Source organism: Ambystoma mexicanum, chromosome 4q, assembly GCF_040938575.1.
Source record: "Ambystoma mexicanum isolate Mex_15411 chromosome 4q, UKY_AmexF1_1, whole genome shotgun sequence".
Lineage (NCBI taxonomy): Eukaryota > Metazoa > Chordata > Amphibia > Caudata > Ambystomatidae > Ambystoma > Ambystoma mexicanum.
This window is the reverse complement of record NC_090928.1, coordinates 1,111,876,831-1,111,902,670: the sequence shown is the minus strand read 5'-3', so window position 1 is coordinate 1,111,902,670 and position 25,840 is coordinate 1,111,876,831. Positions and strand designations below refer to the sequence as shown.

Below are 25,840 nucleotides of genomic sequence, written 5' to 3'. Positions count from 1 at the left end.
GAAGTGAGCGGGAGCAGTTGGGAGCGGTGCTCCTCTACTTTTTTCTAATTACATTTTACTGTCCCTATACTTTTATTTTTAAAAGAAACCTTTCTGGAATGATTTTGTTTTAAAATAAAAGTGTGGGAAGAAGTTGAAACTTGCACTTCATTGCACTGCACTGAACGTTCCCTTAAATAGCAGGTGTATTTCTTTGGGGGTGGCAATGGGGTGTGAGGGAAGTCAGGCCAGCAGGGAACATATTTCTACTACTTCTTTTATACACTTTGACCACTGCTATGCTCCCATGCAGTTGAAGCGTCCGAGCCGGGTGCAGTGGAGAGGGCCTAGAAGTGAACAGCTTCATGCTATCACAACCCCTCCCGCCACAGGCCCAGCCTCAGCACACCATCTTGAGCCGCTCATGATGGCAAAGACAGCCTGGGACCTCTCCACAAGAGAGTTCTAGAATATACAAAGTCAGGAAGGGGAGCTGCTTTCTCACACTCGAGGCTAGAGTCACATCATTTCCCAAAAGCCTGGTGCTTCCGAAAGGACAGTTGAGCAGGGATAGGATCAGCAGCATGCCAGATATTCGCAAGGGATGTGCACGCGTGGCATCAGGATTATAGTCACATGCCGGGAATAGGGCACGTGGCAGGTCCCTGGCCCACCCAGTCTTACTGTTCAAAATAATGCAGATTTGCCATTCCCAAAATTTTTGGGTGAAATGGTGTATGGTAGAGGAAAATGAGACACATCAGTGTAACTAACAGGAGTTACAATAGACCAATATTAGAACATACTATCAGCTCTTTCTCCAATAATAGAGCTTGAAATGTGGGCTCTAGCACAGCGGGTCCTCTTATTTTTTGTTCCCCTCTTGAGACTCCTGTCAGCTGCATGACCCTGCTGTCAGGGCCATCTTAAGCACTTTTGGGGCACGGACACCCTTGGGGCCCCCCATCCACCGAACCAAAAGAATGAAGGGATCCGAATATCTGGTCACGCGCCCCTCATCGCGATCACCACCCATAACTTGATATGCTGCCTCGCAACAATCAAACTAAGCATGGGTACTCCCTTTCAGTCCCACCACCTTTTTCATACTTGCTGTAATCAGAATAATAAACACGTAGCATTGCAATGGCAACATTAACAGTCAACGATAAAGGTACTTGTGTGCTGGCAAAGTTACAGGGCCCTTTTCATCAGTAGCAGCCACGAGGAAGGTATACTGGCCATAGTATAAATGCAGGACACAGATCGCATGAAAAAGGTGCACATAATCAAAAATAGACAAGAGGACTGATTGGCTGCCTCGCGGAATGCAAATGTGCTCAAGCATGGATACTATAGACCAATTGGAAGCAGGGAGAAAGCTACACATACCATAGCATACACAGTGGATGAAGATTAGAAGCTACCAGGAAGTTGTCCATATCCTAACGGACAGATTCAAGAGAAACATGGGTTTCAAGTAGTGTTGCCATTAGAGAGCAAAGAAACAAGTGGGTGCGTAGTGCAATAATTTGATAACATCATAGGAAGTGACATCACAAGGTAATGACCACTACGTATGTAGTCAGCAGTGAAAACATAGTAAAAAAGAAATACTATATATATACATATATGTGTAATAATTCGAGAGGAGAATTTCCAATAACTACACTAGCAAAGTATAAAAAGGTGCTTACCTTTTAAGACCAACAATTTATAATGAAATATTCCAAAGAGAACAAAATCCAACAATGAGACATGTGTTTTAATGGCCCTTTTATGTGTTCTTGTGGGCAAGCGCCTGTATTGAAAACATGACAGCCTAGTGTGAAATCCTAGTAGCTCAACAACTAAGCAAGCAAATCCTTTTTTTATTTTTTATTGCTGGCCTCAAAAACACAGAACCGAGGTTGCGTCTACCCATTGAAAAAAGTGGGCGGACGCTGTCCACCCACATGTATGGACTTGAACCCTGAACATCAGTACAGGGCCAGAAACAGAGAAAATATCCCCTCCAGTCTCCAGGATGACAACTTCTCGTCACATCCTTGGTAACTATTCATGGCTCACTTGCAGGCTTAATATATAATGTGAGGAAAATGTTACATTCTACTTAAACGGTTTTTGGCTTGGTAAATATAAACATGTGGAAATAAGGCAAGTAGCTAAAACGGTTTGTTCAGTATGTTTAATTGTGTTGGATGAAGGCACAGATTGTAGGCCGCTTTGCATTTGCTTTAAAAAAAATGCCCCTTTGCAGTTCTCACAACTATGGTCTCTTAAATAGGCCATAAATAGCAAATTGCACCCACTTTAAACGTTCTCTGGTATAAGAAAGAAAGTTACAGCAGTGCTTATAAGGCTCACAGCGCCTAGTGGGCCGCTGGGATGGGGAGGGGGCGTTTGTCTCTCCAGAGTCGCAGCAGGAGGTTGACTGGCGACAAGTTTCCTCACCAGAAGAAACGAGAGGGAGCCAAACCTCCAAGGAGAACAGCCGCTTTTAAAAAAGATATTCCTGACCTCACGCATGCTGCAGCGCGTGCCGCCCGCGAACTCAGATTGCAGTGCAGCAGGTTTAGGTACTCTGACCGCACAGGCGCGGAAGATCAACCGCACATGCTGCACACGCCTAGCGCCGGCCTCATTGCAGCACTCTTATCAATATGCAGTTCAACTTTGGCAATTGCAAATGATCAATAGGATCCCCACAGAAAGGGGAGCAGGCTACAGCAGTTGTAACATAGTGAATGCACAAACTATGGATATACTACAGTGACCACAGAAAGCATTACAGGAGGAATCCGAGCAGAATGTACTTTTCAACAACAGAAAGGTAATGGGTCCAGTCTCGACAGCACTTCTGAGAATATCCTGACATGGGCCATTTATGTTTGGTGAACAATGTAAACAGACTTTCAGGCAGCCGCTTGCCCCCGTCGTCTCCCTCCGCCAAGCTTCCTCCCTTCAAGGAGGGGAGCAGGGCAAGAGCCCCTTTTCTTCTCCCATAAAGACGTCTCTGCCTTCTTGGACAGAGGTGGTGTGCACGCCAGTGTCAGATTCTTCTGGGCATGCGCATGGAGGTCACACTCTGGCCTCTGCTGCACCGCCAATTGAAAGGGTTTTACCCACCCATGCCTAAATAGCGTCAGAGCCCTTACCTCCAAGGCAATGTCTGGTAGTTGATCTTCGCCTGGGTTAAAGGGCTCACCTTCGGCTTAGAGCCTGCTGGTGCGGGCTCTAATGCTTCATAATAATAAACATGTATTGAACTTGTAAGGACAAAGGAATCAAACCTGTGCACTGCAGCGTTAACGCAACTGCTGCAGTTGAACCATTGCTGCTGTGGATCAAACTGGGATAGCTTCGTGATTCAATGTGCATGCTGAGGAACACTGTGTGCAACCTTCAAGTTGCGGGTCCCCATCCCATTGGGCGGACTCAGAATGTTATCTTCCTAGAGAAATACGAATGAGTAACATTGGGTTGAGCAAAACACGCTCCCATCAACAGTGCCGAGACGCTTAGGCAGCAAGTTCTTTATAAACGGGCACTGGAGTTTTTGTATTATTTTTTAGTTTTCTACCTTACCAGGTTTTATCCTATGGATATGTGCCCACAGCACAGAGCAGGTATTGGCATCAAATTTCTCACTTTCCCCCACAAGCTCACTGTCTCCAGAGCTCTGGTCCTCTCAAGGCTGGACTATTCCAACAGCCTCTTTCTAAAACTTCCTGCCTCTACTCTTCAACCTTTACAACTTATCCAGAACAGGACTGCGAGACTTGTCCTTGGCCTGAAGCCCAGGGATCATATCTTTCCAGCTCTAAAATCTCTTCACTGGCCCCCCGTGGCTGTAAAGATCAAGTTCAAGACCCTCTGCATCAGGGGTCAAGTCCTAAAAATTAAAGTGGGGGAACCATATCAAGGTGAAGTATGCACATTTCATTAAATTGGCTTTGTATAACCACCCAAATTGCACAGGACGAATTTCATTTGCCTTTCATAAATTCAACACACACAAAACCAAGAGAGGATATTTCCTTCTAATAGTGTTTTTGAAAACGTTAAAAGACGTACATGTTTTAAACCTCAAGAAGAAACGTTTTCCCTGGGACTTGCAGTAACGAAATGCAACATTTTACCTTTAGTTGTTTGATATTTTTCATCGGGTTATGTAGTGCAGTGGTGAAGTGTCGGCTTACAAACCCGACGACTGTGGTTCAATCCCTGTGGTCGGCTTTAATGCATTAAGTCAAAGAGGACATTCAATGTTTGACATTTCTGCTGGGGGGAATGAGTCCACCCTCTGAAAAAAGTGGGTGGACTCTGTCCCCCCGCCTGTACCCTCGACTTGAGCCCTGCTCTGCATCATCCACAAGGCTTTCTGGGGCCTGGGACCGCTCTACCTCCAACTTTCTCTTCCAAAACATCTTCCTTCTCGAGCTCTCTGCTCATCCACCTCCGACTTGGAGGGGCAGATGCTTCTCCAAGCAGACAGTTGGGGGCAGATCTCCTCGGCTGGGGCCTCCCTCTGGAACAGCCTCCCTGCCTCTCTCAAACTTGAGCAGAACCACCTCTGGTTCCGGAAGCAACTCAAGACTTTCCTTTTCACTTCCACCTTCTCTCTTCCTCTCCCTTGCTGATGCACCCGACTGCTACGTGCACCGGTCACCCTCTGAACTCGGGCCCAGGCTCTTGTATGTCCAGTTGCCCTAGCACTACCTCCGGGCTCCCCAGCACTTAAGGGTCTGTATCTGCAACCCTACAGTCCCTTCTCTCTGCACTTATGAGCCAACCGCTGGCTGCACTTTTAAGTAAATTGCATTTGCCCTCCCCCCTGGCACTTCCCCTGTTCCCTCTTCCCTGCACTTGCGTGATCTGTATGACAAGGCCTAGTAAGATCATTATTTTGTCCTCCCTTTGTTTCCCCTCCTTGTCTTGTCGCGCCTAGAAACACTTGTGTGCAGGCGCGTTATAAATGTCACGTCAGATCATATGACAAGTACACTTCATTCTGGGTATTCCCATCAAATGTCTACTGTAAGTGTTACTATTAGGGCAGATACCAAAATCATGTCCTGTTTTGTTGCCTAATACCAGGTATGCAAATAGATTAGCCAATTTGTCAAATGTGCATTTACTAAACGCTGCCAGGGATTGCCATGAACGGCCAGTCCAAAGATGGCCTTTAAACGGCCGGGTACTGTCGGGATGAGCAATGATACAAGCTGTGGACAAAGAAGATGGAGTTCAACACCAAGCCTTTATTTGGGTTGTTTCTAAATATGGCGTTAAGATACAAGACTATAGGATCTAGGGAAACTGCCCAAACCAAAGGAGCATAATTAATAAAAAAGGTGTCGGGAAACAGATAACAAAAAACCAAATGAAGTGGGAGGAGGTTCTCAACCGTGAAGGCTCCGACGACAAAAATATATTAATAATCCCATCCTCATTCCTCCAGGGACACCAGATTCTATCCAAAAGTCCAAACGGAGGGTTGGGGGTCAGGGGGCAAGAGAAAAAGGCAACCCTACTCTTCAGCAGCTCGGTTAGCTTGTAAGCAAACCCTAGTCTAACAAACACAAAGTTCCAAAGTTCTGGCCAAGGGGATCCATAACCTACTTCTACCAAGTCCATTCCTATGCTTCAAACAACATGGCTCCAGTGCCCTCCAGGCAGCACCCAATAACTGGTATCTCCTAACCATGATCTCTTATTTTTTTCCAGTTTTTTTTCTCCTGATCACTGTGGTTCAGTGCCTACTGAAATCAGATTGCCAGTAGACCCTTCCACTGGGGTTATGCACCTCAGCCCTGAACTCCAGTGTCTCTTATCAACTTCAACAGAATAGCCACCTTCACCCAGCTGGAATCTTCCTTGGGGGATGGTGGGGGGGGGGTGAGAAGCCTCATGGTCTTCTACCACCTCCCGGTGTACAGTGCTCGAAGTCTCACTTGCATCATGCAGTGTTCTCCCCTTCCAACAGAGGGCAATGCAAGAGACGTCTACCTTCTCTGGATCAAAGACTGTAAATGACAGACTCCGGCTTCTTTTATACTCATTTCTTGTTGCTTGACTCCCGATTGGCTCCCTTCCTGGCCTCTTAAGGTTCTCTGCTTGGATTGGCCAAGAATTGATAAGCCTCTAAATCATGGATCTTAGTGAAGAATTACTTTATTTATGGCATTGGCTAATAAGACAGAAACCACTTTGAAATCCCTGTGGTACCTTATTAAAATGTGCTGAGGTTTTAAATCTGTTCACGATTGCCTTGGCCATCTTGATTTTCATTTGAATTGAGCTGAGGAGCCATGCTGCCCTGCAGCCCCAGGAGGCTATAACGCGATGTTCAGAGATGCTTGTGAGACAAGCAAGCTGCTGACCCTTCTCCACCCAACTCGGAACTTGGGTTCAGTTTCATCTTCAAATGCCGATTTGGTGAAGCAGCACAGAGTCAATGATTGAAATGCTGCATGTCCCTGGTGGTAGCTGGGACTTGTAGTTATCCCCCTCTGTGGGTTTAAGGGGTGTACCTATGCTATATCTATAGGGAAGACCAAAGACCAGGGTGATCTCATATCGTCCATCCTCTGCACATTGGTCAGTGGATAAACCACCAAAGCCCTCGGTTCCCTCTATAGAAAGAGAAGATGATCACCTCTGACTCACCAGAGTACTAATCCCTTTGCAAAGGCCTACCAGGAAAGTCCAGCTACTCACCGAGCTCAGACACAGTCTTCATCATTCTAATGCGCAGGACCGGAAGCACAGCACAGCCACAAGAGCAAAAGTTCTCTAGTTTCACACAATAGAATGAAAGGACCGCCAGAGGGAGAGAGTGTGGCATTCCTCTGTTCCTTTAAACTTGCAAGTCTACATCCCGGTCATGGACACAGCCCGGGTAGGTGAGTGGAGGGACACAGTAACGCAACTCTCCTGCTCTTCCCCAAACCCAACCCACTACCCAAACCCACTTCCTTACATAGCAGGAAATGGCAAAATTGGTAGGCCACAAGGGTAGTAGATAGAAGCGTAGACAAGGTAGGGCCTGAGTTGGCATGGCCCACCAAAAATCTGTAAATTCCCACTGTTTGCAAGGAGAGAGGGTCTTCCTACCCCCCCTAGGCAATTCCAAATCAGAAATAAACAATAATGCACTTTGAGAGAGCAGGGGGAGGGGGGCGTGCGCGCATGAGAGTGCAAGAACGCGTAATGCATGCATTAGGAGCTATATAGTAGAGGTAAGAGTAAGCCATCTTAGTTAGTGGAAGCCATTTTGGAATGTAGGCCCAAATGCAGCGAAAGCACCAAACATGTTAGTATTAGACCTGCATCATTAGCACAGACATAACCCACACCACGAGTGAGCTTCAGGGAATTACAAGCCTTTCATTGATTCAGGGGCTGGAGGCCGTCCCTCCCCGGGAAGAATGTGCTCAGCATGGCCACGAGAAGGGGGCCAAGCACCTCTTGGCAGTTACCATCCCACGATACAGATAAAATGGCCCCTCAGCCCCAACACCGCCCACCCCCTTCGTCAGAGCTGCAGCCATCCTATGCTTTGATCCCAAGACCCCCACATACCACAGTGCCGGCTAGGCCCAGACCACTGACCATAAAGCTGTAAGACCCCCCACCCCCGATCGATCAAAAAGATCAGAAAGCAAGGCTATCTCACCTTGACATTTAGGTCACATAATTTGTGCTGTGAGGGGCCAGGGAGGGATGAAATTATAGCCCAAAAACGAGGGTGGAAGACCGTGGGAGGTTGCTGGCGCATCTGGGAATGAGTGAAGTATGTGAGTTGGTATGAACTCAGATCTCCCCCTGGGCCCATATCTGCATCTGCCAGGTGCACCGTCTCAGTGATAGAGCTGCATTGTTTTAAAAAAGTAACTAATTGCTTATTAGGCCCAGTTCTACTGCCAAAGACGAGCCCAGCAGCACCCACATGGACGGAGAAGGCTGGGGCCAATGGCCTAGCATCCCCTATGGAGTGGGCCACCCATGTAAAGGGTCTCGCCAACCAGCCTCGTGGGTTTTCACAAGATGTATGTAATGACAACATAGATGACCCAGGCACCCTTTTAGCTTCCTGCACACCCCTAATTCGGCAGAATGTTCGGCGGAAGCAGAGTTCTTTGCTGATGCATCCTGGCAAGCGGTGTCCTGGGCCTTTTTCCCTAGCGGGTTGTATTTTTTCTGGTGTGAGCGTACAGTGGCGTGCCTTCACAGATTTTAACATCACTGCGGTGGGCCCAAATACATTAGCTTCAGGCCCCAATTGTTACACAATCCTGGCTACGCCTCTGCTGTAGAGGCACCAGGATTCACACATGACATCCCTGCGGTCTCCCTGTACAGTCTCTCTGGTGGTGGGCTGTTCAAAAAAGAATATTTCCAGGGCTCAGTCCCTGCAAAATTATCGGTACGTATCATGCCTTTTGTTAACACCTTCTTTCCTTCAGGACCCACACCGGTTGCCGGTTCAGGCAAAACATTTAATTTGAAAGGATCCGCTCTTACGCAAATGCCCATCTAAATCGTCTCCTCCTCCAAATCCCCTTGCTGTCCCTTAAGAAACATACATTATCTTCTGGAAATCCCTGGACTGTTCTCCAGCGCTCTAATGGCTATGGGCCCATAGAGCTATAGAAATGCAATTACAATGAGAAAACGTCTACCCCCCAGCCCCCACACCCCACTCCTGCTAATTCAGGCAACAGAGTAAATGGGACCAGCAGGTCACCCGAAGAGCAGGAAGAACTTGCATTTCTGAAGGTGTGGGGGCTTCTTAGAATGGCGAGGCCATACAAGGAGACATGTTCTATATGGCCCACTCTTCTACGTGCTGCTCAATCTATCTTCTTTCTCCTACGGTCACCATCCTGTTGGGCAGTGTTCAGCACTCTGCGACAGATGGCATGGTGATGGATTAGTGGAGAGGGCAAGGTGATGGATTAGTGGAGAGGGCAAGGAAGACACCAAAGAACACCTGCACACTTGAATGCACCTCCATCTCCTCCCTGATCTCGCTCCTCCAGCAATAATTCTACCTCACTAGGTCGTGCTACAGCCAACGCGCCACGCAATGGGTACAAAATAGATGTATTCTACATTCGGACTTAGAAATCATGTAATACCATTGGTATGGAAGGGGCGAGAGAGCTATAGAGGAGGATGCGTGTTGTGAGATCACAGAGTCGTCCCTCAATTGCAGGAATCTTCAAGAGTACGGCAATCGCCCTCAAAGAGGTCGATGACCAAACGTCCTACGTATATAACAAATACATTTCCCCAGCATCTTACTGAAATGGTGACCTATTAATACCAAGAAGCATTCGGGGATGAATATATTCTGAAAAATAGAATAGAATAAACTGGCTGGAGCCTTCCCAGTGACTATGTTGTGGGTACACCCTTGGAGTGGGACCTATGTGACTAGAGTGTGTGGCCAATATGCATTCTATGTTTATATTACGGTTGTCTGGTTTCTGTGTGTGTCACACAATGAATGAGACAGCCCTGCCTGAAAGTGAAATGAATGCAGTGTGGTGTGTTGAAAGGCTGGGTGCTCGTCCCACTCCACATTCCTTGTTATGAGTGTCTGGGTAGAAATGAATGGCCTGAATGCATGTGAGCCTGATTGGCTGCCTGACTGCATGAATGCCCTTCTGTGTGATTGGCTGACTGAGCCTGGCTCAGCCAGAGTGAATGAGGGACAGATGGAATATCTGGGGACCTCTCACTTACAGATCTGTTCAGAAGCTGAAGTTGAAACTTGAAGCTCATCCTTGAAGCCCAGCTGGAAGAAGAAGACTGCTGCTGCTTTCCTTAGATGAAATCTAAAAGCTGTCAAGTGGTCGAGGACTGATCCGAGAGAGGACCTGTCTAGGAGAACTCTTCCCAAGCTACGAAGGACCACATGCAAAAACAGCTATTCTTCATCGAAGCACACTGGAAGCCAGTTCTGAGAGTCTGACGTCCGGAGAAGAGGTCCGGCGAGAATCTAAAATTAGCGCCGGGACATCAAGGCCATCAAAGTCCACTGCCATTGACCGGGGTTTAGAAGGTTTCAAAGATGGCTGGAAGCCAGTAGAGCTCTGTCAACCAGAAGCGGGGACATCTTGACGCCGTGCTGCTCGACACCTGGAGCCGAAACGCTCTGCATCGCCTAAGAACATTTGAACGAGGGCTCCCTTGCCATCACTGTCAACCACATTGTCCGCCGGAGAAAATCCACTGGTGGGGTTCCCGCCACCAGAAGCCGACAAAGATATCCCGAGGACACTGACTGGGTGAAGGTCCAAGGTCCAGCCCGTGGTAGAATACCGATCGCTGAAGTTATCCCGAGGTACGTGCTGCGGCTGCAGCACGGACAGGCCAGATGACCGCCAAACATGACTCCGGACACGCGATGCCCGCTGATGGGCCTAAATCCATCTCAGAGTCTTCTTTGCAGCACTGAACACTGCATCGAGGTGTATCGCACGCCTCATCTTCCCAGGACTTCCACGATCAATCGAAGAGCACAGCAAAGGTCGAAGCTGCAACATCGATGCCAGTGTTCCATTTTTCTTCCAGGATCTATGCCCTGTGGCTCCTGCTTTAAATGGAGTCCACCATTGAGGGCACAGTCAATGAACCATCGACGGTACATTGGGGTGATTGAACCTTTTGACCAGGAAGCAAGATGTATTAAACATTTATGGACTGGGCTTGTTAATACGATTATTACAGGTTACCCATGTGGGGGGATCCTCGCTTAGTAGCCAAGAAAGCATTGTGCCATTGTTTAACCTAACCTGCCTACTGCATGATTTGTATGCTACCTTATAACTGTCAGCAATTGATGTATTTTAAAGGAATCTAAAGCTAAGTGTGGTCCCACATAGACATTGCATATATTTGCCTTTGTAGAATTACTAGAGTAAAAAGTGTGTTATTGATTTGTGTATATACCTCTGAACCTCATTTTTATATAAAGAACTGTGTTAGCACAGAACAGTGTGTGGACATTCCTTTGTGGGAGCTTGGGGACTCACTGTACTTAAGAACCAGCCTGCATCACTTCCTGAGAGCTTAAGCCTTGGGTGCTCGTCCATACGCTACCATATAGAGAACCTTGGCTAGGGTGCTCCGTGCCTCTGCTCTGCCATATAGAGGGCAGAAGTACAGATAACCCCCTCCAGTCTTTACATCTCCCCATCTCATCTGCTAGTCACCATGCCACAATCAATATTTGCTGGTCAACCCATCTTTAACTATTCACCGCGCCTTTCTCACAGCTCCTATTTCACTGGGTTACCCTACCCTGTTCTCTCGTCACCCGGCCTCACCTCACTGATCACCTCACAGTCACCACTCTCACGTAACAGATACGTATGTCATTAGCCAACTTTCAATATGCCAGTCACTGATGCATTAGGGCTTTAGAAACGCTAAACTATTGGTCCCTAGACCTCCCGAAAGTTGCTCAGATAGTCTAAGGGCTACTGAAAAAAATAAACACTGTGGCCCTCTTTACCAGAAACCAATGCAGAAAAACGTCTGCTGCCGATTTGGATTAGGACCCTGTAAGTAAATTTGACGCCTGAAGAAGCAGACTTAGAGCGATAAGAGGATTGACTAATTTTGATTTAGAAATAAACAGTACCATCTCTCAACGCTCTGCTTAGAGAATATGCAAGAACTTTATCATACCTGGAGAATTGAGATAATAACAATACAGCAGATAAAAAAGGCTACCTGGAAATAACGTAACTACTGGTTATCAATTCTGCACCGACTGAAGGCACATCCCTGCACACTCACGCCATAAAAAATACAGCCCCCTAGGGAGAAAGTCCCATGACACTTGCAAGGATAACAAGTATTTATTTCTACAAAAATAGGAATGCATTAGCAAAGAACTCTGCTGCCACAGAACGTTCTGGGGTCCGTTGGCATGTGCGGTACATCATATGATATGATATGATATTTTATTTGTATCGCACTCGTACACAAGTGTTTCAGAGCGCGACAAGGCAATGGAGGGGAAACAGGGAAGAACAAAACAATGATCTTACTAGGCCCAGTGACATTGAAAACGTGCAAGTGCATGGGAAAGGGAAAGGGGAAAAGTGCATGGAAGGGGGAGAGTGGAAAGTGCAGAGCAGAGGAGAACAGATAAATAATAAATACATATAAATAGATAATGAAGCAATAAGAGGGGTAGTGCGGTCAGCAAGTGGCAAGAGCTGTGTTTACGGCAACAGAACTGGGTAAGTCTGATAAGTGTATAAAAGAAGAGAAAAAAATGGGGTGTGGGGGACTGTGGGGGTTACAGGTACAGTCACCATTGCAAGGGGTGGCCAGGAGGCAGTGCAGAAGGGTGGCAGGGTGAGCTGGTACCTGGGCCGGGGGACAGAGGGTGGCCAGGTGCACAGTGCCAAGAGAGCAGATCAGCAGGGCAGAGGGGGAGCAAAGGCAGAAGCAAAAAGGAAGGTCTTGAGGTGCTTCTCCTCAAGTTTTTGAGTGGCAGGGAGGCTATTCCAGAGGGAGGCCCCAGCCGAAGACAGATCTCCCCCCAGCTCGTTTCTTTGAAAAACAACTGACCCTGAGGGAGTTAGAGGTAGAGGAGCGAAGGGCTCGAGAGGGGAGGTATTTGTGGAGGGGTAGCTGAAGGTATCTTTGGCCCAGGACCCTGAAAGCCTTGTGGACAATTTAATCCTTGCATCCACTCGGAGCAAATTGAGAGATTTCAGAGCTGGAGAGATACGATCTGAGGGCTTGAGGCCAAGGACAAGTCTTGCAGTCCTGTTCTGGATTAGTTGAAGAGGGCGAAGAGTAGAGACAGGTAAATTTAGAAAGAGGCTGTTACAATAGTCCAACCTAGAGAGAACCAGAGCTTGGGAGACCGTATGCTTCTGGGGGAAGGAGAGGAAAGGAAGAGTACCACTGAGGAGGTGCAGTAGGAAATGTGACTTTTTAGAGACCTCCGAGATGTGGGAGGAGACGGAAAGTGTGGAGTCAAAGATGACCCTGAGGTTCTTAGCCTCGCAGGAGGGGATGGGAGGAGGGCCAGACGAGGCCGACCAGAGAGAGAGGGGAAAGGATGGAGAAGGTGTGCCGATGAGGAGGATCTCAGTCTTGCTGGCATTCAGGCAAAGATCATTGGCGGCACACCAATCTTGAATGGCAGTCAGGCAATCCGAGATGAGAGAGGGAGAGGAGGTGGCTGAGGGTAGCCTGAAAATGAGTTGAGTGTCGTCAGCGTAGCACTGGAAATGTGTTCATAGAGTGGCAATATAGTGGGTGAGAGTTGCCAGGTATTGGTTGAAAAGCCAAGGTGAGAGGTTAGACCCCTGGGGAACACCACAGGTAGAGAGGAAGATAGATGATAGGAAGGACCCCAGTTGGACCCAGGAAGGTCGATCAGAAAGTGGTCAGCCAGGCCAGAGCCTGATCAGTGATACCCAGGTTCTCACGGAGATGGTTGAGCAGGATGGTATGGTTGACCGTGTCAAAGGCAGAAGAGAGATCGAGTAGGATGAGGACAGAGGGAATGTTAGAGTCAAGGTTGAAGAGATGGCCAGCTTTTCCAGGAGTTGCCCCTGAAAGGGAGTAATGAAGATCCGCTGAGGGTTTCTTGAGCAGAGGATGCACAAGGGAGAGTTGCAGAGGGGAGGGGATGGTGTTCACGCTTATGCAAGGGGCGTAATGCTAATACACAAAATAATGTTCACCGCGCTTGAGCCTGACTTCTAAAATGCCTGCCGCTTGCCAAGATGGTGTTCACACCAGCATCTGCCATATAGCTTATAATGCATGAACTAATGCGATTGCGCACTCCCCTTTATGTGCACCCCACTCCATCTGCTTCCTGGATGTGCGGTATTAGCGTCTAGTTCTTGTTCTGGTATCGCCTAGGGGGGTGGGGAGACCCTCTCCAATTCGCAAAATTTGCCACAATTGTGCAAAAACATATACCCCTTTTGTCAGAATGATCACTGCTGCTTGAATTGCAGCTTAACAGAGATAAGCATCGCCCACCTTCACCTCAGTGCATTGCTTAGGTGCCCCAACATATTCCTGCCCCATTTTGGAGGATCGAATCCAGATTCGAAATCGGGCCTCTTTCATGAGTCTCCATAGTGGACACTGTGCATTCTAAAAAAAAGAAATCCGTACTCACCCGCATGTCCAGCCAGTTGGATCCAGGGATACTTCTTCTTGAAGGACATAACAAATGGGGACCAGTGCACCATGTTCTTGATTTTCCTCCATGACTGGCTCTGTGAAAAAAGACAGGTCCACATTATTAGCGTAACAAACCTCAAGTATCTAATTGAGAAAACTTGGATCCCTAACTAACGAAAGTTCTTAAAGAGAGAACAATGCACATTGATACAGGAATGGGTCAAACAAATGAACAAAGTGGACAAAAAATGAACATACTAAGAAATATTTGGGGGGGATTTGCTGAACCCGGAGATGAGGATTGGATCAGGAGTTGATTAGCCAGCAGAACCCAGGAGGCACACGAAATTGTGAAAGAACGTTTGCCTAGCGAAATCTGAAGGGTGCTCAGTATGGCTAAAAACCTTGCTCTGTGACAAAAAGGGAAAGGTTTCCTAGTATCCAGACCCACTGTGCATTTCACCACACGCAGGCCTCCAGGTTTTTATGGCCGCATTAGGGATACCTAGAGTGCCTGAATGATATACTAGGTTGGGCATTCCCATTTGCTTTAATTAGTTTGATACTGGGGAGGGCGGGGTAGAAATCAGCACATTCACTGTCACAGGGTTACAAAAACCACAGAGGTTCTGCTTTTCAAATCAAAGAGTATGCATGAAGCGTTTCAGGTGCTGGCAGAATCCATAATGGGCTCACATTTTAAAGTGATGGTTAATAGTTCCAATGACATTTGCTTGGCCAAAGTGTGGGGTCGGGGGGGGTCACCACAACCGACTTTACATGGTGCCTTAAACCTTGCACTGGAAAAGGAGTAAAAGGTAAAATTGAATCGAACTGGATAAGGAAATATAAGTTAGACCTGCATCTAGGCTCACGCTGCCAATCTAACATCCCAATTTAAACAATCCCACACCAAAATTCTGGTCCAGGAACAGGCAGGCAGGGAGTCAGAAATCGACATTTATTAAAAGAATAATGTAAGTTCAACTAAGTTAATCTCCGGCTTTACATCACAGATGTCAAGACAATCAATGTATAGCAAATTCAAAAGTCAAACAAATGTCCTTGACTATGAATCTCACTATTATAAGTCCTCAAAGGCATTCACTCTAAATAAAAAGATATATATATTGCACTCTAACAATACGAGTCATATTAATAATTTCTATTCTACATTTGCTTCAGTTTAAACACCACCAAATACTTTAATGATAGCAAATCAAGATGAAAGTGTGTTTAAAACATTCTATTTTCTCCAGTATCAAGACAAGTATAGTATCTGAGAAAACTGCTTTAATAATTGCAGTATAGTACACACACAATCAAGCGAACTCCCCTGTGTAAGTGTGAGGTACTGAATGTATTGGCTATGTGTATGTCATTTTCATGTAGATGGTGGTCAGCTTGCATTTGTCTCCTGCTATTTAGGTGTGTGTGTTTTGAATACAGCCAAGTATGCAGCTTTAAAGTCACTTGTGTGTATGTATTGTTTTTAAACTGACGCATGCACACATGCACAACTTAAATGCATTGGTGTATAATTTTAAGCCTGCTTGAGCTGAAGATATACTATTCCCCTGAAACTTGAACCATGATTTATAAAAATCCATTACACGGGAGTCTGTCTGTGCATTGAAGGATAGAGGAATGGAGGGGTTTGCATTTTGCACAATTCTTACTTAATAGAATTCCCTCAGCATGCATTTTTGTTTTGCGTTAGCAACTAATGTAGGACTCTGACCCCTGCCGCTGCGTTAATGCACAATATCACCCTATACCAGTGGTGGTTAAACCTTTTTGTGCTGAGCCCCCCACCTTGAGTAAAAGTTTCATTGCCGAGCCCCATCTTGAGGAAAAATGTTGACGGGGCCCCCCTAGATGCATATGCTTATATTTTCTATTGAAAGCAGATACCATTCTCCCTTTTTGAACTATGGGCCCCTCCAAATTACTTTGTGCCCCACAGGGGGGCCAGCCCCACAGTTTGAAGACCACTGCTCTAGGCAACGGTATTTCGCAATGATAACATGACCCAAAATCACTCTGGACCAGCTTAATCCACCAATATTTTAAATAGTACTTAATTTTACTAAGGCAAAACTACTTTTAAGTGGCACCAAAATGCACCCAGTTTTAAATGTCATTTCTCAATACAAAGTACATGGGATTTAAAGGAGTAACTACCTGGTAACCCATATAACTGGGATGACACTGGGCATGTCAAATATCTGCATACCCTGGAATTCCCGTCCCTTTCAGATTTAATCTGGTCAATTTATATGGACAGTTTAGAGATTAATTTTTAGATGTGGCTTTGGATTTTTGGAGAGTTATCTGGAGACTTGATCAGTCTGGAATCATTCCTTCAGCAAACTCTCTTCAGGTGGCTGTTTGGAAATCAATCTCCAAACTGGTCATCCCCTCAACAGTCTGACTTGTCTCTAATCTGTCTGGGGTCAGTCCTTCAACCTCGTTCTCCAACTCTTGATAATTTCCCCTTATTCCATAATCATCCCCAATGTCCTTGGTGCATGCAATAAAAGATCTTCTTGACTCCACCTCCATCTTGTGATCGAGGTGTGGTTTTCCCAGTCCCATGACACAGGAACGATAGGAGGGAAAAACAATCCTATTGAAGAAAAAGGCAATTTCGTTTTTAGACTCTTGTTAAGCTAACATGTTGTAATTGGATAGTAAGCTAATGTTTTCCTGATTCTGTACATTGATGTACACATTTAGAGACTTCAATTATTGTGCTAAAATAATATATGGCACAGTTATGTGTTTTAGCCATTTTTTGCCTATTCAAAATGTGGCATGGTATTCTTTGTGACATTCTGGTAGATATAACTTTGATCCACAGCACAATTTTGAGTCGATCTCAGCTTACATTGTGATGCAGTGATCAATGCATTGATTAAACATTTAATGTGAGATTTTCCTAGTCATATTTTCTAATGTGGAGTTGCTAACATTTCCTGTAGGTGGCAGTGGCGGTGCACGATTACCTACTCCTTTTTCATGGTATCCATCTACGGTATCCATCTACGTGAGAACAGATTTCTTTTGCCAGGCATAGAACAACATCATCTCAGACTTCTTGTGTTGACGCAGTTTTTTTGGGAGGCTTGGACTTTGATAAATTATGGCAGGCCCTTTGAAGTTTGGTTCATCAGCTCGACCATCTGCTAAGGCTTGGGATGGCCTCTATGACCAGTTTGGACAGGCCAAAGCCCATTGGGTAGTTGCTTCATGTTTTGTTATTGTATATTCCTAAGTTGGGATAGGTCTTGAAGGTTGGATTCTGTAGAGGGTTTCTATTTCCCCATTGTAAGCAGTTTCAACCCAACGCTCTTTTTCAATCACCAGACTCAGGCAGGTCTCTTTGAATCTAAAATGCAAGGACTCCAGTGAAATATGCACATCATAGAAGGAAGTAGAACTTTGATATGAGTTCCTGTATGGCTCTATATTGCATTATTTTAAGCAAAATGAAACATCTGTAAATACTGAGATTATACACAGTTTTCTATGGCACACAAGTGTCATTTAGATTTCTCATTCCATTATTCACGCTGCAGTAGGCTGTATAAATTCTGTGTAACACATGGTGATGATGGTCTTTGACTAGATATCACAGTTAAATTGCAGACACCTCTCTACAAAGGACATATAAAATACAAATTGCACTACTGATGATATCCAGAACTTTACTGCATCTGTGTCATGCCCTTCCACAAATATTCTGAGCCTGTTAAATTCTTTTGGGAAGTAAATGCGCACAGATTTTGGGCATATCTTTTAAATAGGCATACGTCTGGTTTCGTTCTCTGCCTGGACATTTTGAATTGTCACTAGGTGTCTGAAAGAAAATATGTAATCTACAACATTGGCTTTACAGGTGAAATCAGGCCTTGAAAAAGATTGTAATCAAAAGGTTAACTTCACCATATTTACAATGTAATTGACCACATACATTCCAGTTCTTCTTAAGCATTACCGCTAATTGTTTGATGCACACATGTTGTGTACATTATGCATAACAAGAAGATCCGCTCACTTGTCAAACACCAACTATAAGATGGGTTTATCACAAAGGCTCTGCAGTGTCCAAGTCTTTACCTCAGTAAGAATTATGGGACAGTTTAATGCGATCAAGTTTTCCAATGTCATGTATGAAATAATTAACCATCCTTGCTTTTAGAATTAAAGATTTTTTTTATTTAAATAAAATGTGTTTTGTGCACATGTGTTTCTGTGAGAGAGTTGATGCATATTCACTGGGGCAGAGTTGCAACCTGTGGGCACAGAGTGACAGGATGCTGAACTGGGGACAGGGCAGGTATATATTGCAGAGGCAGGCCTCATGTTTTCTTTGGGCACTAACAAAATAAAAATGTATTTTACAGTGTGAATGTTGCCAGGTTTTCGAAGACGAGACCGGCCACATTACTTTCTTTGGCCACAACCAGCATGAAGAGGGATGGACTTCATGATCTGATTGGGGCAGAACCAGCATGAAAGTGAGGCAATACTGGCGTTTATTGTTTAAACAGACATCATTTTTCTTTTTCTTTGGGGACAGCCAGCATTAACAAGTGTTGCAAAATACTCTTGGTTGTTGGCATCCATGGGGGTGTGTTATGTGGTGCCCTACAGAACCAAGCATATATTCTATTGATTAGATTTCTGAATTTTGTGCTGAATTAATTATTGCAACCGCTTAGGTTAAAACATTTGGAAGTGGGCTCAAAATCTTACTTGATTAGCTCAGGTATAATCACTAAGGCCAATTCAAGGAAAACGTGGAGCACTATGCTTTAAAGGTTCACCAGATGCCACTGCTCTAGACTTTGGCATTGGCTGAGTGGGGTACGGAAGCCCAAGATGAAATCAGGTAATGTCTTGCTCCCTTCTTACTCCACACAATGTGAGAACACAATTCCTCCATCAAAAACATAACTCGCTGGGCTGTTTCCATAGTTCCACTTCCCACCACCACTCATACCATGCAGAATCAAGGCATAAATTAGTTTTCAAAAATTGATTGGCAGAATTTACGGATTAAAATGTTCTTGATTAGCAAACAGACCCATTTGATTAGCAATATTATACTAATATTGTTAATGTTACCAGACGTTGTTAGTACCCAAGACATGAAATGAGCAACAATATAGCAGTTTTATGTACTGATGAAATAAGGCATTAGTGAAAGGATTCCGGCCTTGCAAATTCTTTAAAATTCAGCTAGACCTGAAGGTCGGCTAACTTAGTTTACCTATTTGACCTAAAGAGAAATGCACTCGGTTCATTGCAGCAAATGACAAATTTAAATGTGATTTCTGTAAAATAGTGCATGTCATTCCAAACCCGCTTTACTCAGAGTGCACACCCAGCCATGCACAGTGAAACTTTTATTTGACCTTTACTGCAAACAATGTTTCAAACATCCCTAATGGTACGTAACTGGGCGAAAGACTTTGCGAGCCCTGTTTGAATGTCCGTAAAATATAAAAGGTTAGCTGCATGAATGGACACAAATAAATAAATATGATAAAAAGGCTCTGAAAACACTTTGGCCAGCTGTCTCCTGCATGTGCTAATATATAATGCAATCAGAATCATAAAGCAAAGCAAGCTCTAGAGGCCAACTACATTATATGGTAGTGCATTAGATCCATAGAAGTACACCGTGGATGGAACGATTGATCACTACTTTGCTTAATCTGGTTAGCTTTGTATAATCATTATTTAAGAGGAAAGAAAGAGACTAAACAGGGTGGATGGCATAGCAAGCAGAGAACTGGGAAAATTAGGTGAAATATTGTAGTTTGTGGTCATCTCACTTTCAGGGTAGCTGGTATAAAGCAACAGGGTGATAATATAGAATGTCAGGGAGAATGGGATCAATCATGGGTTGAGTACCAGTTGCACAAATGTATGCAACAGGCAAGTTACAGAACTGGATTTGCCATCAAACGCATTTGGTCGTGTGATCATGTACATTTTCAGAAGTGTTCAGTGTTCACTCGTCAATATGATGCATCTTCCCCAACAAAATGAAATATATATATATATATATGACATTATGAGATTTAGATACAAACTTAAACTATTGCTGTGTTTTACAATATCAATACTGTAATTGTGCATTAGGTTACAACTTACATACCAATACTGTAATTGTGCATTAGGTTACATCTTACATTTTAACAATGGAAATGTACGAATGTCTTTTTAGAAAAATATAAAGTTAACACATGCTGGTCTTTGCCAGACAGGATATTGAAAGCTTAATAAAGGTATCCCTAAAAGTATCCTCCAGATTACTTCTGAGCTGCAATTATTTGAAAAAGAAAAAATAATTTGTACATAGCACTCTCACACAGGCCTTTGGCACTTAAGAGTGGATGAGATGATTACAGCTGCACTTTCTCTCTATTAGCGGGTGAAGAGAGCACTTGGGGAAATAGTGTAATGCAGGCCAACCTGTGCTTTCATTGAACAGGGCAACTTGGATAGCTAGCTTTGCTACACAAGTGTCAATTTGATTAGCAAAACTACAGAATTGCATAACAAATTGCTATGTGACACTGCTTATGTTATGCCTTGCAAAATACTCCGCTATATCTAGCTACTAGGCAGAGAGAACAGCGAAGCAGCCTGCTTGACCAAAGAAGCAGTAAGGCGGAGTCCCATACAGAACCCAGCATTTTAGAAGATCTGGTTGCAGGCGCTGAGTGTATCCTGCGAGGAAGGCATGGTATCAAGCAGCAGACATGAACACAATGGATAACCTTTATTTGAAAATGTGCTTGAGATGGTAGAATTCCCAACTGGCCCTAACTCTAAAATGGGAGTAATCTCGACCATTAAACATTAACAAATACGTCCAAGTCAGTCTGGTCAAAATAAAAAGGCCTATGCTAAGAAAACCTAACAATGCCCTCCTTCTCTAGATAACAAATGTGTCAAGGAAATACAAAAAGGAAAATAGTGTGCCAAAAAGAAGAAATGTCAGAATGGCTTCAGCATCAACTCCCTTCCCCAGGTTCAACCCCAAAGGGTATAGAGAGTCTCTTAATAAACACAGTATAGCTGGATGGCACAATTCTATCAATCTTGCACACTTTGGAATACTGGTACAGTTCAATTTTTAAGCATTCAATATCTGGTAGTTCAATTGTTTCCTTAGGTTTCACGCGCCTTGTCATCAAAACTAAGTTCATATGCTCTCAATTTCTCACAGTTCTGCACAGGCTTTCCTCTGTCGGGCTCAAGCCCATCTTGTTCTTTGTGGGGTTCCCTTCCCCCACGTTTATCTTAGATCTCTTTCACTGTCGTAGACTTTTGAAACTGAAAAGAATTTACTTAGACCTCTGCATGACCACTTCAACCTCTCTTTCCATATTCCTTCAATTCACAATCTTCTTTTGCAGCACCAAAGCCTCATACTTGTAGTTCTTATATTCTTTCACTTGCCTTCTTGGCCTTTTCCAAAAGTTCATTATATTTTACTTTTGCCCTCATGGCGTACTTCACATTTCACATATCTCATTGTCCTCTTATTTTACTTTCTTTCCTTTGATCTGCGCTTGTAATATCTTTCAAAAGTTCCTAACATTTCACAGATTTCTGAATGTGCAACTTCCTCTCACAGGACCACTCTGCTACTCTGTATGCTTTTCTTTTAACAATTGCTCTCTACATTCGCGGTTTATCAGCACATGTGCAACCTTCAAATCACAGTCACTTTCCCTTTAAGATCAATCAGACTTTTGTTGTGCTCGATAACTCACTGGTTGTGTTAAATGAATGTCTTTCATCTTTTCCTCAGAGCTCGAGGCCTTTATCAACACCTACTCTGCTTCTCCCCAACTCCACCGTTCATCCAGGAGGGTTGCAGGCTGTTTCCTGGCACCTTGAAAGCTTCTTTCCTCTACTTGCTCGGCTCTGTCTTTCAAACAATCACGGCTTCCCAAAAGCTTGGTAATCTTGCCTTGCATTCTCTCGATCCTCTCACTTGCTGATCAGCCCATTGGCCTTCCAACTCCCACAGCCTGGTTCACATCTGCCTTGGAAAAGCTGTTCATTCTCGTACCAAACCTCGCTCAAAGTGTGTCTATGTGCATCACCTTTTATTTTCAAAGGGAGACTTAATAACTGGCAGGTGTACATTATTAGAACTACGTGCCTGACTGCCTGGCCTCATTAAAGGGACAGGGCCAATGCAAGTCAGGAAAGGTAATCCTTCCGTCATCATTCCTCATCTTCCTTGGTACAGTACTTTTGTCAAGACAAGGTGGGGTGGAATTATGGGAGTTGTAGTTTCCCATAAAATAAACAGGGATATGGGTTAAATGGGTTCTGGAAAAAGGGGGACACCATGTCTTGCCAGGTACTGTGACAAGGCCAAGGAATTAATTCCCTCTCCCCAAGTAGGAGCCACGGCCTTTGGGACTAGGAAGGTGAGCTCACCAAGCTTAACACCCCCTAGGGGACAAAGCAAGTGGGATCGCACACTCGGGCCCCCCACTTTGGAGGACAGGCAGAGATATTTGTTATCCTACCCCTTTACAAAGAAGCTAAGACCATTGCAGGCTATATGGGAATTGAATGGTGCATTGACTCACAAATAGATAAAAGACGGGATATGCTGTTTTTAGATGACCCATTTTTGGAAATAAACATATCACCTTATTCTCAAAGGTGACCCGCACTTTTCCACAGGGTGGAGTTGTAGTGCAAATGATGCGCTGGCCAGCGGCCTTGAATACAATAGTGCCGGAAGCACTCTCCCGACAACGTTCTACAGGCTCCCAGCACATTTCATCATGATGAGCCCTTGCGGGTCCCATCACTGTAAAATGCAATCCCCCAAAAATATTTCTATCCCGTTTGAGGGACAGAAATGCAACTGAATCATCAATGGGTTCATACCTCTGATGTCACATTAAAAAAATAAAATTGCATGACAGGATCAGGAAAGACCCCGTCATGCAATGTGCACCCCCTGCGCCTTTTCAAAGCATACACATGGGGTTGCCTTTGTTTTCTGATCATGTAAAAGTGCCTCCTGTTTGTACATACGGGATGCGCTTTTAAATGCACCGAAATGCCCCCTGATTTGTGCAAATGCACAAAGAAGTGAAACGGGCCGTCTGAATGGGTGCTTATAAGATGCGCCTATTCAGATGTCCTTTGTGGATTGGGCTGCTTTTTTTTTTGGCACAAGTGAGGGATGTGCTTGCGCATTTCATTAATTGTGGCAAAAAAAATGTGGTGGAGAATATATTTTTTTTTATTTTTTCAATGCCTTTTTTTTGGAAAAACCGCCGTTTTGTAGTGGTTTTCTTTGGCAAAAACATGTTTTTATGCCTTTTTTAAAAACTGGCCTTTTTGCAGCATTTTGTGGGATTGCAAAATCGCTATAAGCTGGAGGGTCTGAGTCCCTGTTGTGCCTCTTCTCTTCTCCACTGGTCACACTGACTAAGGCAGAAAAAACGTGGAGGCAGTCGAGGTCACGGGACAGCAGTGACACCACATCTACTAACGTGGAGCCACCCATACTGAGGACCTCCGAGACAGTGAGGCTCCCAGAACAAGAGCCCAGTGATTCTCCTTCAAGCACCCTCTCTGGTTGGCCCCGCGTTCTTCCTCTTCCCACTCACGACATCTTGAGGCGATGGGGCAGAATTGAAAGCACCTGCGTGCCACGGAAAGGATGTGGCATGGAAGCATGCGCAGTAAGTCGCCTGCTCTAGAATTTGCCCCCATCTCTCCCATTGGGTGGGATTGCCGGTTGAGATGGACGACGTCAAACATTTTGCAGCGGTTTACAGCACTCTACTGAGCTCTGCCATTTTCGTTTAAATTCACAAAATACGTGAAAAATAGGGAACACGGACAAACCGATTTGACGCCCTTACCAAGTTAATCACCTCGGATTGGTGAACAGGCAAAAAAACGAAAAAAAACTTGAGGTCGAAATGAGTGGAGGCCTAAGCAGACAAAAAAGTTATTTTAAAAAAAGAAAGAAAAATGAAATTCTATAAATGTTAACCACGATCAGCAGTGCACAATCTTCACGGTACTCCCACTGATGCAGCGAGCGGGTTAAAAAATGCTGCCCTCAAAATAAAACCCACTGAAATATAGACGACATTATAGTCAAATCACTGTGTCGTGACCATCCGGGGAGAAGTTAAACCCATTTATTTTAGCCAACTTCTCTTTCAGAACTTTCCAGTTGTCCTATCTTACACTTATGTATTTCCGTTGCTTTCTATATTGGCCCCTCCTCCCCCTTTCAAACGCAAGAATACAATTCCCAGATCACAAAGATAAAAAGAGGACTGCATGAGCTACCTGCCTCTGGCGGGAGACGATTTGAATAGTCCATGCAAATATTCTAAACGTAATCCCCTCAAATATTACTCTCCAACACTGGGACATAATACAATCTATGCCCTCGATTTGCCAAACCAGCTTTATGTGGTTATTCAAAAAAAAGTTCAGAAAACTGTACTGCTTTTTCATCCAATTATGACTTGGAAGCCTTTCGTGCCATGTTCTGACGCTAGGAAAGGTTTGACTTTGTCACGATAGGCTATTCCAGGGAGCAAACGTAAGGCTGGCACCGGCTGGGGCCTCCCATCTAAATGCCCACTGAACCCTTACATACATTCCAAGTCCAGACAGAGGCACTTAGCCTTGCTTGAGATTACAATGCTATGCAGCCGAGAACGCATCAAGCTCTACCAATGCACAGCCTATCCCACCATAAGGCAACCATGGAAATTGAGGCCAAACCATTAGCATACTATTTTATCTATTTTAGTTTATTTGTAAAAGGGCAACAAAAGCCATTGTGGGCATGGGGGTACAGAGAGCAAGGCATGGTCACCCAGAAACTAGCACATTAAATGAACCAAATACTGGGGAAGAATCAAACATGAGCAAATTAGCCCCATTTTAGGGCATTCCTAAAGTGGAGGAGATTAGGAAATAGGCAGCGAGTTCTAGAATACAACAGACAACATCGTATCTTAGATTTGTCTAGCACCTCTTGTCATATGTAATGGCATCGAAGCGCTGTAGGAAGCATGGCCCTTCGGGCAGATCCTGGTCTGAAAAGACGAGAGAAGCAACAGTATTGCAGGCAACAGAAATGATAGTTTAGGCACTGCAGGGAAAGCAGAGATATCCAGTGTGGAGATATTGGAAGACGGAGCGGGGGTAGACAAGAGACAAAGATCATATGGAAGAGGAGACCGACAGCTGGACTGAACGTGCTCTATACAGAGAAAGCCATACCGGCAAGATATGCCCATGGGAAGAAGGACTAATCAAGGTTAACAAGATTAAAGCTGAGGGGGCGATTGGAGTGGCGCCGGTAAGATTTAGCTGCAAGAAATTAGAGAGGTTGCGTTTGCAGGGAAGCACAAAGCACAGTCTCGTAAATTTGAGGGGCGATGTTGTAGAGCTAGGGATATTTGATCCGATGATCCATGCCATAATAAATTCCTGGCTGCATCAATTTGAATAGTCTGAGGCAGGTTTGTAGAGTGATTAGGTAGAAAAAGAAATTGGCAAGATGGCTTCAAATAAACCGGTAGACCCCCAACTTTTTCCCCCCTCAGTCAAAAAGGAGAATACGGCGTAACAAAGGTCAAAT

General features: G+C 44.7%; 1 protein-coding gene across 1 annotated transcript in view; it reads right to left on the bottom strand.

Annotated features, from left to right (window-relative positions):
* Positions 1 to 25,840, bottom strand: part of LOC138468220 (inositol-trisphosphate 3-kinase A-like) — a 520,402-nt gene that overhangs the window by 183,855 nt on the left and 310,707 nt on the right. The window contains exon 3 of the mRNA XM_069608681.1: positions 14,159 to 14,258. Within this exon, the coding sequence (XP_069464782.1) occupies positions 14,159 to 14,258 (100 nt within the window). The remainder of the gene's footprint in view (positions 1 to 14,158; positions 14,259 to 25,840) is intronic.